The 15,302-nt window shown below is 36.2% G+C and overlaps 1 protein-coding gene across 1 annotated transcript in view; it reads left to right on the top strand.

Moving 5' to 3' along the window:
• Nucleotides 1-14,307, top strand: part of LOC120340068 (uncharacterized) — a 29,934-nt gene extending 15,627 nt beyond the window's left edge. The window contains exons 9-18 of the mRNA XM_078116388.1: nucleotides 4,282-4,343; nucleotides 5,374-5,586; nucleotides 6,637-6,772; nucleotides 7,265-7,395; nucleotides 8,713-8,869; nucleotides 9,717-9,879; nucleotides 10,506-10,553; nucleotides 11,009-11,056; nucleotides 11,610-11,939; nucleotides 12,632-14,307. Of these exons, the coding sequence (XP_077972514.1) occupies nucleotides 4,282-4,343; nucleotides 5,374-5,586; nucleotides 6,637-6,772; nucleotides 7,265-7,395; nucleotides 8,713-8,869; nucleotides 9,717-9,879; nucleotides 10,506-10,553; nucleotides 11,009-11,056; nucleotides 11,610-11,939; nucleotides 12,632-12,876 (1,533 nt within the window). The 3' untranslated portion in view covers nucleotides 12,877-14,307. The remainder of the gene's footprint in view (nucleotides 1-4,281; nucleotides 4,344-5,373; nucleotides 5,587-6,636; nucleotides 6,773-7,264; nucleotides 7,396-8,712; nucleotides 8,870-9,716; nucleotides 9,880-10,505; nucleotides 10,554-11,008; nucleotides 11,057-11,609; nucleotides 11,940-12,631) is intronic.
• The last annotated feature ends 995 nt before the right edge of the window (nucleotides 14,308-15,302 follow it).

Here is a 15,302-nt window from a genome sequence, read left to right as displayed (position 1 = left end):
TTATGCAGGATACTCCCCTGTTTTAGGAGATAGGTTGACCTACTTTCCTTTCAAACTTTTTTCTCCGAAATATTACACAAGATCACTTTGAAAATCCTCCCGTTTCGTGAGCTAGCGTGACCTAATTTCTCATTTACATTTATATTATACTATTTCAGAGCTTACCCAAAGACAAGTAATTTTTAAATGTCCACATGCCTTGGTTTGCGTGCGAGTTAGTTCAAATCGGGCAGAAAACATCATATATTGGCAAAATGTTTAGTAATGTCATGTACTTTCAGCATTCATAAATAGCACTCTTTGTAATGCTGCTGACCTAGTATCAAATATTCGCATCACAACGCCACTTGCGAGGTTTTCATATATTCCAATTACACTAATAGGAACGATGACATCAAAGAATTTTCTTTTGCGAAGGTACACTAAATATAACGAGGGTGATTCTTGAGAAAAACATGAATATAAAAAATAAACGAATGATATGATAATGGATCCCAAATAATTTTGAGAGTGTCTCGAAATCCCAATCCATTTGATAAATAATTTTTATTCGACCACATGAACGCTGATAACCTGGAAATTAATGTTGAAACAGAATTACGCATTCTCAGATATCGGACATCCAGTCGCGAAATTCAATCGTTCATATGCACAAATCTCACATTAATAGTAATTGCTACCCAAGTTTGTAAAGTTTAGAAACCAACAAACAGAAAATAACTAACCTAAAACACAATTAAAATTCAGTCGGCAATAAATTCGTCGCCAAGACGATGCCATGCAAAACAAAAAAGATTTGGTCGCAAGAGTTACGTGAGATGACTGCCGTTGTTTTTTAAGCAGAATGTAAAAAAAATTATAATTAATAAACGGGAGTTACGACGCCCTTTACACATCGTGTGTATTAAACTTCCCTGGTAGGTACTTTGGTAAGTACTATTATTATTGTACTTATACACCTGTTGGAGTATTTCGGACAATTTCGAATTTAAAATAAATTAAAACCAGACATATAATAAAGACGCAAAAGTAAAATGAACATTTATTGAAAACGTTATTATTTAAGAAAGACAACATGATCGTACAATTCCGCCAAAACCTCGATGTTCGCAAGTGAGATGATAAATAAATACTTCCCTGTATTCGATCAATTAACTTTAGCGTACCGTTGTTCTGCCAACAAACAGCCGGGTGCAAAATATTTCCGTCCTGTGATATGCTCACAAATATTCTCGATATTAATATCATACCCTCGCGTATGTACTTTCTATTAGCTCTTTAGTGATCCCTTCCATCCTTGGCCAAGTCATGTTTCGAATATGTGAACATTTTATTCGACCATACATGGCCGGCGGGATGTTAAAATTGTAAACAAGAGAGAGGTAAAATCAATCGCGAATTTCGTTATAACGGCTCGTTTACGAATTGTTGCGCCTGTTATCGTCGAAAATGATTACATTTGTTGTATTTTGAGGCATTTAAGCAGTAATAATTAGGGCATGACATCATCAAAATCGTCAAGTGAGATCTTGAAATTGCAAATTCCGTAAATAAAATTGCGAATTATTCGGTAACGAATTCAGCTTTAATGACCGTTATTGTTTTGTTGAAAATTATTATTAATTTGAGAGCGCCAAAAACATACAGTCCATACCGATGCGACTGCAATTTATATGGTCGCAATTGGTGTGGCGGTTTATTAATAGTGTAAAATAAATTAAACGAATATCAATTATAACCAAGCCTGTCAGCGTGTTTATTTTCTGTGGGCAGGAATCGTAAAATACCATCTTGAGACAAATTCACTTTTATTTCAGTTATTATCGTTATACAAATAACGTGTGGCAACTTTTTAATTTATCGTCGATCAAAAAACCACCCCACACTCGTCCAAACGTGTGTTGAGCTTGAACGACAGGAACAGATTCATCGAGGACCTCAATTAGGGAAAATATGTATTTTATTGGGAATGCAAAATAAATGTAACAAAACGCATTTTTTGTGATATAACTTTGTATTTTCGGAAACGGGTTGCCGTGAAAGGTAAAATTTGATCTAAATTAATTGCAAAAATGTTTTATTAAATGTAACAAAACACATTTTGCGATATAACCTTGTATTTTCGAAAACGGGTGTCCTGAAAAGTAAAATATGATCTAAATTATTCGCAAAAATGTTTTATTTTAAATGTAACAAAACACATTTTCGCGATATAACCTTGTATTTTCGGAAACGGGTGTCGTGAAAAGCAAAATATGATCTAAATTAATCGCAAAAATGTTTTATTTTAAATGTAACAAAACACATTTTTCGAGATACAACTGTATTTTCGGATACCGGGTGTCATGGAGAGTAAAATGTGATCTGAATTCACCGTAAATAATGTTTCATTCCAAATGTATCATAACGCATTTTTTTGCGATATAACTTTGTACTTTCGAAAACGGGGCGTCACGAAAATTATTAATTTAATGTTTTATCTATCGTCTAACTAACGTCTGAAACACATCATTTTCGGGGAGAACTCTAGCCCGCGAAACGTCATTTAATTTAAAATAGAGAATGTTTCATGCATTTCAAAACGGAAAATCACCAGTAAGTGGACAGGGATTCAACCCTCCGAATTCAGTATTCTATATCCCCCGTGTCAGAACTTTCTGAAGAATGGAACAAAGAACCCGTCAAACCGCCGCGGAAGAAGGGGAGTATTTTTTGCACTAATAATTAGGGCTTGACAATATCAAAATCGTCAAGAAACTGGTGAATTTGCAAATTCCATAAATAAAATTGTGAATTGCTCGGTAACATTTTAGCTATATTTATCGCCGGGGTATTGTTTTGTTGAAAACACGTTGAAACTTGAGGGAATTAGTTAGAATTAGCGCCTGACCTCTATTAAGCACTCGAAAAAAAAGCACTCGAGCCCAATCTTTTTAGCATTAAGTCGCATACTTAAAATATCCTGTAAAAGAAGTGCTGTTCATTAACGTCATCTCATCTTATGACCACGCAGAAATGCTTTTATAGCCGAATTAATCAATCACTATTTCAAATCAACATTCAGGATTGGCACAATTTCAGATTTGCGAAGTTTATCACCATAGAAATACATGAGAAAGTTAATTATCGTCTTAATAAATATCTGCATCACGGTATGGACAATAATATTACCATTCGCATAAAATTGGGACGGTAAATTTACAAATCTTGATAGGTAATATTAAAGCCAGCGCAAATGTTAATTTGAGTCCTCAATGTCTTCAACAGCTGTTGCCGATGTGAACGAACGGGTAAACCCGAAATATAAAACTTCGATGTCCGCCGACCCACAAGAATTCATATTTGTAAAAAAGAGAGGGCGGGAATATAGATTACCCAAAACCTGGATATCGCCGCCAAAACGATCGGTGACAAGAACAATTAGCGATTACAACGGAATTAACCAGTAAAAAGGCTTTGTTGCCGATTTTTTAATGTTTCCACCACGTTTATTCGGTACTCCTTAAAAATATTCGATTTAAAAAAATATTGAATTTTGCCCACCCCTCCTCCCATATCAATGAGAAATCGTTGTGTAAATATCGCAAAATTCCGGAAAATGCCACTTCCTTTCAACATTGTGATTACAATAAAATGGCACTCAATGGTATTTTGTGAATTTGTTGATTTTGCAAATCTGTGACAGGCTGCTAAAAGTTTTGTCTGATTTGAAAATCGTGCAGTTTGGTCACAATTCATCCAAAGTGACTAAAACACTTTACTAACATTTTTTATAGTCATTTTGAATTCATCGATATCATTGATAGTCACATGACCACTCTCGTTCAAAGAAACGCCCCGGGAGCGTTTTTTGCGGGAGAAGCGGAATCCGTGTGCTTGTATAATAATCATATTATAAACAAGAATTTTGCTGTTAATGCAAAAGCTTTATCTCCTATGTCTGCATCTCATAGGTTAGAATTCCGGTAAATATCGTTATGATATGCAGAATTGAGATACAAAAGTACCAGTATGTTACTTATTTGTCAACTTAATACTCGAAAATATTTGTTAACTTTGAATTTTTATTCCAATCAAAATCGGAAAAAAGTGCTATTTCTCTTCAAAATCGGAAAAAAAGTGCTATTTCGCAGTCCCTAAAAAAAGTTACGAAAGTGCTTCGCAATTTTCGCAAAAAAGTGCGCTAATAGTGAACACTGTCAGGCAGTCAGGCTATGCCTATGCGTCGGGGTATACATCCTTTCTTCTTTTGTTTATATAACCGCACATTAATTATTCCAGACCATGGACATGTCAGATAACTGCACATTAAAGCTCACCAACAAGAGTTCTTTGTCATACAAGTAAGTACTTTTAAGTTTCTATGTAATGAATCCATGCATTGTATGCATGCTTAAAGGTCGGCGCACCGTGCTAAGCGTTAGGAATACACTCGCCACAACACTCCTGAATAACCTGTGTGGGTTTGCAGGTTTCAATCTTGTGACCAATAATTATGTGCAATAAATAGTATAGCTGGACTTCTTGTCGACGTACGGTAGTTAGGATAGGATAGTTTACATATTTATCCCGGGGGAGAGGAAAGCCGATAAGACGGCTTATCCATATGGTGAACCACGGCCTCTCGTCCGGTTACCATTCCAAGTCGGGTATGGGATTAGTTGTATTGTTTTGTTTTCGGAAGCATGGACTTGGTGGTGGAGGAAGCCGTAACCGACCAGCGGTTATGTGAACCACCCAATGACGGCGAGGAGTCCAGCAATCCTCTCGCACATAACCATCCCTGCATGGGATTCGAACCTGCGAACCCACGCAAAGTAATTAGAGGTGCGGTGGCGAGCGTATTCCTAACGCTTAGCCCGTTGAGCCACACCGCCGCGCTAGTCCACATAACCAGTGATCAAATGAGGCTTCCTCTACCAAGTCCATGCATTTGAAACAAATAACTGGCTAATTAATCCCATACCCGACATTGACTGGTAACCGGACAAGAGGCCCTGATTTGTCGTATATTTTAACCGCCTTATCGACTTTCCTTCCCCAGGATAAATATGTAAATCTTATCCTAAGTATTGGAATATGCTTTTCATTGCACTGCTATCTTGTTAAAGTTAATAATCGAAGAGAGGATCCTTATTTATTTTTTCCAAGCATTTAAAACTTCTATATAGAATTACAAAGGAGAAAAAACATCAAAAAATGGGTAAAGAAAACATGGTGTACACAATTTATATACAGATACATAATGCATAACATAAAACAATGAAATAGGCCTATAATTGATATTGGTGCTTAGTGCAGTGCGCCAACTCTTCTAGCTAGTCTTTTTGCTTAAACTACAATAATCTATACCTTCATCTCCAATTTTTTCAGATTCTCTATTCTCCCACCTTTCAATGCATGTTCAACAGTGCAAACCATCGACCACGCCAACACAAAGACACCTTCTGTGATCTATAGAAACACTCTCTGGTGGAGTGTGTTATTACCTAAGCTACCGTTTGTGATAATTCCTTACAAGATGTACGAAATTGAATGCAAGTTTCCGCTCAAAGTTAATCAATTCGAAAAGAATGCTACGGTTGTGTAAGTTAATTTTGACAAGTTTAGATACGTCATGTTTAAATAGTGAAAAGGTAAATAAACCTAAGCCAGCGAATAAATATAGAGTGTCCATGAAGTCTTGAAAAAATTTTAAAATTGCAAAGTGAATTTATCGATACCATATATTGTTTTGGCCTTCACAGATGCATTTTAAATGAATTAAAATCAAGTTAACAATTACTGATTAAGAAACAACAAAATTGGTTAAGATATATTGAGAACTGACTTCATAACAAAATTGAAATTGTAAAGGGACTTTGTGGACACCCTGTACATTACAGTCAAATAATTCAACAAAGCACAGTCAATATTCTTTATATTTATATTGATGCAGACATTGCAAACGATACCTAGTGTATTCCTTTGCTTGTGCTCTCCTAAGAACTGTTCTGTAGTTCTCCAGGAGGTCGATGTCAAGCTTAAGTAACCTGGGTATGGAATAGAGATGTATCGGCATCGCAATATCGGCCAATTTCTCTGTATTTGTATTGATATCGGCTAAATGTTTGACCAATATCTTCGTTATATTTAGCATTTCAATCTGATTCAGAGTGTTTTATTATCGATTTTTTGAATATCGAAATATCGGTATCAGCGATTTTTTGGTATTATCCGATTGGTATCGGCGACAAAAGTAAATGTGGTACTAGTGCCTCTTCATTATAGACATTCGTAACACACTTCGAGTAGCCCTGGTAAAAACATTCATAACACTTGATAAACTATATTGTTCGTATCCGCGCTCCAAAAATGTATGTACTAATATGCAGGTAACTAATTTCGTTCACTTACTTTTCATCAAGTTGTGTAACAGGACTGAAACCTATGGGCAGGGGGTATATTCACTCGGCTAACACAAACAGTCCGCGAACTCCTAATAAAACTAAAATTGGAATAAAATTATGGCCTAACCCTAACCTGGTACACATACTACATTCCGGTGTCTTGCATCTCTGTTTACATACTACGGGAGTACCCTAAACTGTATTTATTATTTACTTTCGTTTTCATGCATTACTATTTCTTATTTAGTGTCCAGTCTTTCCAAAATCGAACCTACAAGAAAGATGGTCAATCTAAGATCTCAATGAAGTTTTGGCGAATTCCACCGAGCAAATCTTACTCCCAACCTGCATTGTCTGTTCCTATGGAATTTGAGATTGGGGAAGTATGAGAATTTCGTATTTACTTCAGGAGAGGATAAAAGCGGTAAAATGGCCTAATCATACGGCAGCTACAGCCCTTTGCCTTTCACTTGGCTGCAAGTTCGGGTTAAATACGACTTCCCGTAGAATTTGAATATAGATAAAAAAGATCGCTCGGCAGTACAGGGGCATTGGACAGTCGTTAGCTTTTTGAAGAGGCTTGGAGCTAATTTAAAATAAAAAATGTAAATGATTGTTAGATTTGATCTTACCCACATAATTTTAGATATTTTCATTTCTTCATATTGGATGTTTATGTTCCACCCACATATTTTTTACATGTTTTTCAAAAAAAAATACTTTTGCCATAATATCTGTTTATTTGTAGCTTATTGTTAACTAGTTATTTTTTAGGTGGGGCACGAGACAAATTCTAAAAAGGGGGCGCACCCTAAAAAGTTTGGGAATCTCCTGTTTAGTCCTTTTTTCAACAATGCAATTAATATTCATCACAGGTGCTGTATGTGACAGTGGAACTAGAAAAAGATGGAGTGTTGCCAGATAAATCATTCATTTATCTTGATCATTGTTATCTGTCTCCAACACCTCAGATAACAAAGATAAGAACTGATATTGTAGTAAATGGGTGAGTAGGAACATACTCTTTCCTCATTGACCTGAATGGCAGGCTTTACAGGCTTTTTACTTATCGATTTTAATCGGTAAGTAAGTTGATAGGTATTTGTCTGTTTGTCTGTCTGTCTGTCTGTTAGGTGCACGCGATACCTCACGAAAGCGAGATTGAATCTGCTCCAGATTTCGCATGTGCATTCATCATATGTCAGACCAGAAGCCTACTGATTTTGGATGAATTATGTCGTATAATTAGCAAGTTATTAATTAATTACTGATGGGACACAAGGTGTCACTATGGAGTAAAGCGCTGTTTTGTGGGATCCCCTAACTTTCAATCGATAAGTCTTCAGTCTCTGACCAATATTCTCGTTTATTCGTTGCTTTATATCAGGGGTTGGCAACATATGTTTTCTTTTTTTTTGAGCCATAATTTAATTTTAATAAGAAAAAATGCAACTGCTAAGTGCAAAGGGTTCAATGGCGCCGAAAATATTCAAATGGAATTTTTCGAGATGAAATTCAAGGAGGAAATAAATCTATATTCTATTTGAGAGATGTATCACTGCTTGATTTTTATTATAAAAGTATCATCCGTTTGGTTTTCTACTTTCTAAAATATGTGCAACCCTTAATTTTGGCCCGCGAGCAACAAAAGGTTGCCGACCCCTGCTTTATATGTTTTTCATTCGGAACAGGGTTCTGTAATAGCATCCACTGCTAAGTAAGCGACTGCTATATTTTGAAAGAACGAGAAATCTTTCCAATTTGTCCAATTTATTACTTCCTTGATGTGGTGAACGGCTTGAAGGCTCGCATAAATAGTATTCACGGCCATCTGATGACCACCACATTTATATAGGGTGTCCATAAAATTTTTTAAATTGAAAAGGAGATTTATCGATACCATATATTGTTTTGGCCCCCTCAGATGTATTACTGTAAGTGGAATAAAAATACTTAAACAGTTACTGATTAAAAAACAACAAACCTGGTTAAGATATATTGAGAACTGAGTCAATAACGAAATTGAAATTGTAAAGGGATGTTTTGTAGATTTGCTAATGGGTCAATCTTCCAGTGTATGAGTGTGACATTGTATTGAGCAAATTCTATTTAATAAAAACCAAAAAAAAAATGAAGATTTCTAGCTCATTCCTAAATGATATTACAAAACTTATACATTACTCACCAATGTCAACTGTACTTAGAGAGATATGAGTCCCTTTCACTCCTAAGTGAGTGCGTTGAGTAAGTTCTGTTTAAGAAAAAATGAACGAAGCTTTTAATCTAATTCCTTGAATGATATTATTAAAATTTCACATTTCAGATGTTCTTCCATAATCAATCTCAAACATGGAATCCTGAATAATGGAGTATCTCGCGTTAGCACTTTTTATTTCCAAATGGTGCATTTTCATGGATTGGGGGCTTCATTGTTCATTGATTGTGATATTGTCGTTTGTGAGAGAATCTGCGAACCAAATGTAAGTTTTATTTTTAGTGTCCAATTTATATTGATACCTAGGTAGTCTGCCTGGGTTCGCAGGTTTGAATCCCTGTGGGGGATAGTTATGTACAAGAGGATTGCTGGATTCTTTGTAATCGCTGGTCGATTTCCTCATTCATCAAGTCCATGCTTATGCAAACAAAGAATGTCCAACTAATATCATACTTGACATGGACTGGTAACCAAACGAGAGACTGTGGTTTGCCATATAATTAAGTCGTCTTATTGGCTTTCCTCTTCCCTGGGATAAATATGTAAATCGTACCCTAGTCAAACGACTTGATACTCAATGACTCGATGGGTAAACAAAATAATTACTATTGCTTCTTATTGCAAAAAAAGTTTTGTTACTCAAACAAATCGGTAGTCGAACAGCGATCCCAAACGAATTATGTTAGATTACCGAGGTATCACTGTATTTGTGCTATCGATTATGTTTCCATGGGACTAACTACTCATCCTTCTCCTATGCTTTTGTGCTGTCGGATCTGTATGCATATATTGCAAGGATGTTTTATCTGATATGCTGTATCAGCAGTCCGAAACGATTGTCCAAAAGATCTTTGGTGGAGCTGGAGCCAGATCTTGAGCTAAGCTTACCATGTTAGATGAGTCTTGGATCCTCCATATGGTAAACCACGGCGTCTCGTCCAGTTACCATTCCATGTCGGGTATGGGATTAGCTAGCCTGCTATTTGGTTTCGGAAGCATGGGTGATGCATTATGGTGGAGGAAGCAGTAAGTGACTAGCAGTTACATGAACCACCCTACGGTGGTTCTTCTCAATTCTCAATTCTTCTCAATTTTTTACATTTTATTTTCAGTGTCCAACAAATCGTAAGAAGCGTGCTTCACTCAATGAAACAGAATCTCTTGGGGAAAATCAAATCTTTTTCCGTCCGGGGAACGTTCAAGTAACAAGAATGAGTAGCGGACCTATCACTGCCATCCAACCTGTAACGATTAAGAAGAATAAAGTGGAGAAAGGTCAGAACAAGACTTTAGACAGGCTAATTTACACTAATTTAATTTTCAACTCATAGTTGGTTATATTCTATGTTTAAGGTAATGTAGAGAAAGGCCCTAGACCAGCGGTTACCAAAATGGGGGCCCAGGACCATTCGGAAGGGCCACAGAGGGCCATAATGCCAGGCACAAAGTGATTTTAATTTTACCTTGACAAGAAAACTCTTCGTTCTTCCTGGTTTCATTGCTTGATAAGGTTATTTTACTTTGTTGAGCATGAATTGTTTGGACATAATGGGATTTGGAATCTACAAATCAAAATAACACTATAAATACCACTGAAATGATAAACATGGCAGCCATGGGTACTAAAAGCCCTCGAAAAGTGACCACGAGCCATAAAAGATTGGCAACCACTACTCTAGCCAAATATCCACTGAATATGCAAATTTACTATTTTTGGTAAGACTGCAAGACAAGCGACATACAATTTTTCTTATGGATATTACCAAAAATAGCCTCGTTTGGATTTAAGGTGCGCAAATACAAACATTTCAATCGGTGACCGTACCTTTTAACATTTCTTTAATGGTTTATAATATTTGTAACACTTTTCGAACTTCAACGTCATTTTTAAATTTTTTTAGAAGTCAAAATTATAAAGTCCGAAGTACAAGTTGTGAGAAAAACGGATGGTAAGTATTGATGTTATATTTGAGGTTCAGAATCATTCAACCAATCATCGTTTATTTGTCAACACAATTTAATTATATCACGAAAATATAGCAGAATATAAAGCAAACAAAAAAAGTGACGAATTTCAAATGTGTGACAGGAATCGCGAGGGACCTTGAAAGGTCATCGAGCAGCGACACCTACGACGCTGATTCAGCTTAATGAATGAGAATAATGTTTTCCATATTCATATTGCAAGAAAGGAAAACCTAAAAAATGGCCCAGTCGTATGGCTTCTCATTCGGCCATTTTCTAAACTAGGTATGAAAAGATGTCAAGCAGTTTACTAGACTGTGGAGTGTCGAGGAAGCCACAAACGACTGTAATCGGATTTGATTATGCAGAAATCAGCAATTCTCTTGTACCTAATTATTCCATACAGCATTCCAACTCTTTCATCATAAATCTTTTCTAGAAACTAATGTTGACGACCCTGATCAACCAAAGACTAGGAAAACACAGGGTGAGTATTGATTATATGTTGACTTAAGTGGAGGCTTGATTCATTGGACCAAGTCACAGGATTGGATTCACATATTTATCCCGGGGAGAGGAAAGCTGATAAGACAGTTTACCAGTAGGGTATGGGGATAGTTAACCAGTTATCTGTTTTTTCAGTGCATGGACTTGGTTGTGAAGATAGCCGTAACCGAACAGCGGTTTTGTAAATCACCCTATGGTGGTGCAGTCAGTGGTGAGCGTATTCCTAGCGCTTAGCTCGATGTGCCACCATTAGTTGTATTTTTTTATCTCATTTATTATAAGACTTTTTGAACACCGTTTATATCCTTCATCTTTTCTGGGAAAGCGCATTGTTATTGTGTGTAATCACTAGATTTTGAAATTAATTTCACACTCCAATCATATATGGTATTTATTGTAGGTCTTTGCTTGTGGCCTGCGGAAAACTTCTCCGTGGCCATCCAGTGGGTTCGAGAGCCCATTTTGTGAAATGCTGCATTATTCTATTAAATCCCAGGCATTCTGAAGACTCAATATGTCCCCCAATTTTACAGACAAAGAATCAGACCGATCCAATTCGACCAAACGTTTGATACTGCCTATAATGCTGATAGCTGCAAATATATCTATTCTAACATTACTCGGATTGCTGTCGTACGCTCTCGCACGCTCTGTCGCGATTCGAAGACGTGCTAAACGACAAAAACATGATCGTGATGGGCTTTTTGAGGAAACATTGGGGCATGTGTTATTCTCACCCCCTACTGAACTCAACAAGACACCTAGTGGTAAAGGAAGCGTTACGGAGAAGAAAAAATTTCATGCTACGCATTCGTTTTGTCAAGATAAGAATTGCCAGTTCATGAAAGATATCAAAGGAAAAAGTAAGTAACAAATTGTTTTGACCTTATGGATATTTATTCACCACCAGTAGCGACAACGATAAACTCCCAGCAGCGACGCGACTTCAGCTCTTCCGATATGCCTATGAATCCCCATTTATTCATACATTATTAATATTTGTAAACAACATTCAAACTCATAACTCAAAACGTTTTGTGCCACCTCGTGGTCCTAAAAGTACACTGGTTGAAATGTATGTGACCAGTTTTGCTTTTTGCTTCTTCAACATGGACACATCATCGGTTGTGTATTCATATGGTCACCATTCCAGGTCAGCTGTGAAGATAGCAACCAATTAATTGTCCTAATGCAGCATTGGGGAGACTCAAGTTAGACACTATTCATCATTTATTATAGAACAGTGTTCCAAACCTTTTTTCAAGTTCAAGTAAATTTTGTAAAATATCACGACCCTTGGACATGCTCAAATACTTATGACCGCAAAATTAAATGACTAATATAAAAAAAAAATCATTTTTATGTACCGTAACATTTATTTTCCCAAATAATTACTTCAAAATGAGAAAACTGTGCATGTTTGCCATTAGTGAGTTTTTGGAATCGTGGCTTCATTTGAGCAGAATAGATGCTACTGCAGTCCAAAGCTTTTACAACTGGGTTAGGTCGTCTCACCAATTACACATTAATCTTTCATAATCCTACTTTATTACAGATCACCACTTATTTGGGAAATCCAGCAAAAAGAAGCGTCAACAATTGAAAGAATCAATGTTCAAGCCTACAGTGTACGACGTATCTACTCTTACATGCCCCACCCCTTTCAATTCTCCGCCTCCTTCTCCACCAATTAGAGCAGGCCCTGCTGTAACATCAATCGGAACTTCACCAATCAGAGTCTATGATGAGAATGGAAACCAGTCGACGATAACAAAAAGTATCAAATCAGAATCAAAATGAAATAAGCAATTTCTATTATGTTTCCTGTGTAAAACATAGGTTTAATTTCGCAAGTATTAAGTTTGTGATCTCGAGGCTGTGATAATTGCTATAATACAATGATATTTCAACTATTCACTGCATTTTCAAGGGAGATAATATTCATAAATTCATAATATTACGTCTTGATTCTATGGGCTTTGATTGCTATAAAGTACTACATTGCTTTGATGCCAGGCTCAGCTATTCACTGCATTTTCAGGGAGAATTTACTGATTTACTGACGAATGAAAATATGATAAATAAATTTTCAATCATGTTTTTTTTTATCTACTTATCAAATATTTCATATTTTTTTGTTTATTATGCCTATGGTTCCATTACCAATTGTGTTCTCTATTTTCTTCTTTTTTTTACGTCATACGACAGGTTGCAACACGTTATTCTGCTCCGCTGACCTTTATTGCTTTCCCAGATCATGTCCTACTTTTATTGTCCTCCACTGTTTTTTTTTGAGCGGGAGGATGTTGAATTCAGTCATTTTATTATTCATTCCATTGCAAACCATGTTCCACTTTTTCTGCTCATCCTATGTTGCATGTTTCTTGTGCCATGAATTTGAGTGTAATGAGAGAGACAGGGACTTGGACTCGAGAAGATATGTCATAAAACAGGTTGCAGACTTCTATTCTGCTCCCATGATAATTTTTTGTTTTGAAATTTGCTTGTTTTATTTCATCCTGCCATGTTATTGCTGCAATTCAATTGAATTTGTTCCCGTTTTGTACTGTTATTCTATGTTCCTTGTACCGTGAATCTGTTATGGAACAGTGAGACTTATGCTGAAGAAGCTAAATCGTATGACAGTTTGCAAACCCTATTTAAAATTTATTTTGTTTCGTTTCATCGTGTTGTTGTTAGGGTCCTGTGCGATTTCCAATCATGCTTTACTTTTTCTACGGATCTGTTATCTGGGACTTTACGCTGGAAAAGCTATTTCGCGTTGAAAGACTGAGAATCTATTTTAGTCTGCTTTAGATTTTTTGTTCCGAATTCTTCAGTTTTTTTACCCTGCGACGTTATAGCTGTAAATCGGAAGTTTTTTGATTTCATTGTTTCATTGAAATGATTTCATTCATTCTGTTCTTTTCTATCATTTCCATTCATGTTCATATTTTTCCAATCTTCTAAAACTTGATTTGTTGTAAACATGGCTCATTGAAAAGTATTACAATTTACAAAACCATATTTTCCGGTTTATAATTTTTTTTTATCGTCATTTTAGTGATTCGTGTTTCTTGATGATTACTTTAGTTGCCTCATGCAAAATGCTTCTTGGTTTGTGTTATGTTTTTTCTGTGTTATTTTTGTGGTTCACTGTGCACCATGTTACGACAAACACTGTTGATTATTGAGGTTTTTTTCTTTATTAAAATCTGACCAATCATATCATTACATGCGGATTTGAATCGATATTTGAAAAGTGTGATCGGTAGCATATTGAAATTGGATTTTGGCACTTAATGTAAGTTTAAAAGCTGGGGTTCAGACTTCCAAGCCTAGAGCAGTGGTCGGCAACCACCGGGCCGCGCGCGGCCCATCGCCTGTCCGCGGAAAGGTCACTACCGGTCGGCAGAAAGGTGACATGAAAACGTACAATGCCATTGTTATCTTTATGTGAGGTTGGGTTTTTAAAATAGCAATTACAAAAACGAAAGATCGAAGTGGGTTTAATGTAAGAAATACGTTACGTGAATAGTATCACCTTTGTTTTTGAATGTATTGTCAACATAAATTTTCTAACGCATATAATTTATTAGATTAGTTCGTTTGTATAAAGGTGGTCCGCCAAAATTTTGGTCAGGCTTTACCGGTCCGTCACTGGAAAAAGGTTGCCGACCCCTGGCCTAGAGTATATTGTAGATTTCGTAGTTAGAACTCAACCAAAATACAAACAATACGGAAAGTCTGGAAGGTTCCCGGCAGTTTTCGAGCTTGGCTTACTTTTTCTAACTCTCCTAACGTCGAGTTGAGTGTAACAACAATTCATGCCAAGGGATTTCTTAACTCGATGGAAATTTTGCATTGCAGTGTATAGTCAACGGAGTTGAGCACTTGTTTGGTTTCAAATCAGGAACCCCATCTTCCAACTTAAAGTATACTTTTTATTTGGTAGATTGATAATTTAATATGAATTACGCCGAGGGCGGCACACATGACTAGAAGTTGTCACAACTGTAGTTTTTGAAAATAGAGTTCTAATTTTTTGGCTCCAAAAGTGAAGCTTTCTGTGACAAATTTTACAAAGTAGTAGAGAATCTGAACTGAATTTTAAACTAAGACAAAGTTCCCGTTTTATCATATCCAAGCACCTCCTTGTGGGTTACGATAAATCTTAAGTTTAATTTGCACAGTTTCCTTTAACTATTAGTGAACTAAGGTCTAAT

The sequence above is a fragment of the Styela clava genome, chromosome 9 (genome assembly GCF_964204865.1).
Source record: "Styela clava chromosome 9, kaStyClav1.hap1.2, whole genome shotgun sequence".
NCBI classification, from domain to species: Eukaryota; Metazoa; Chordata; class Ascidiacea; order Stolidobranchia; family Styelidae; genus Styela; species Styela clava.
Note: the sequence above shows the minus strand (reverse complement) of the source record. Positions and strands in the feature narration are given on the sequence as shown.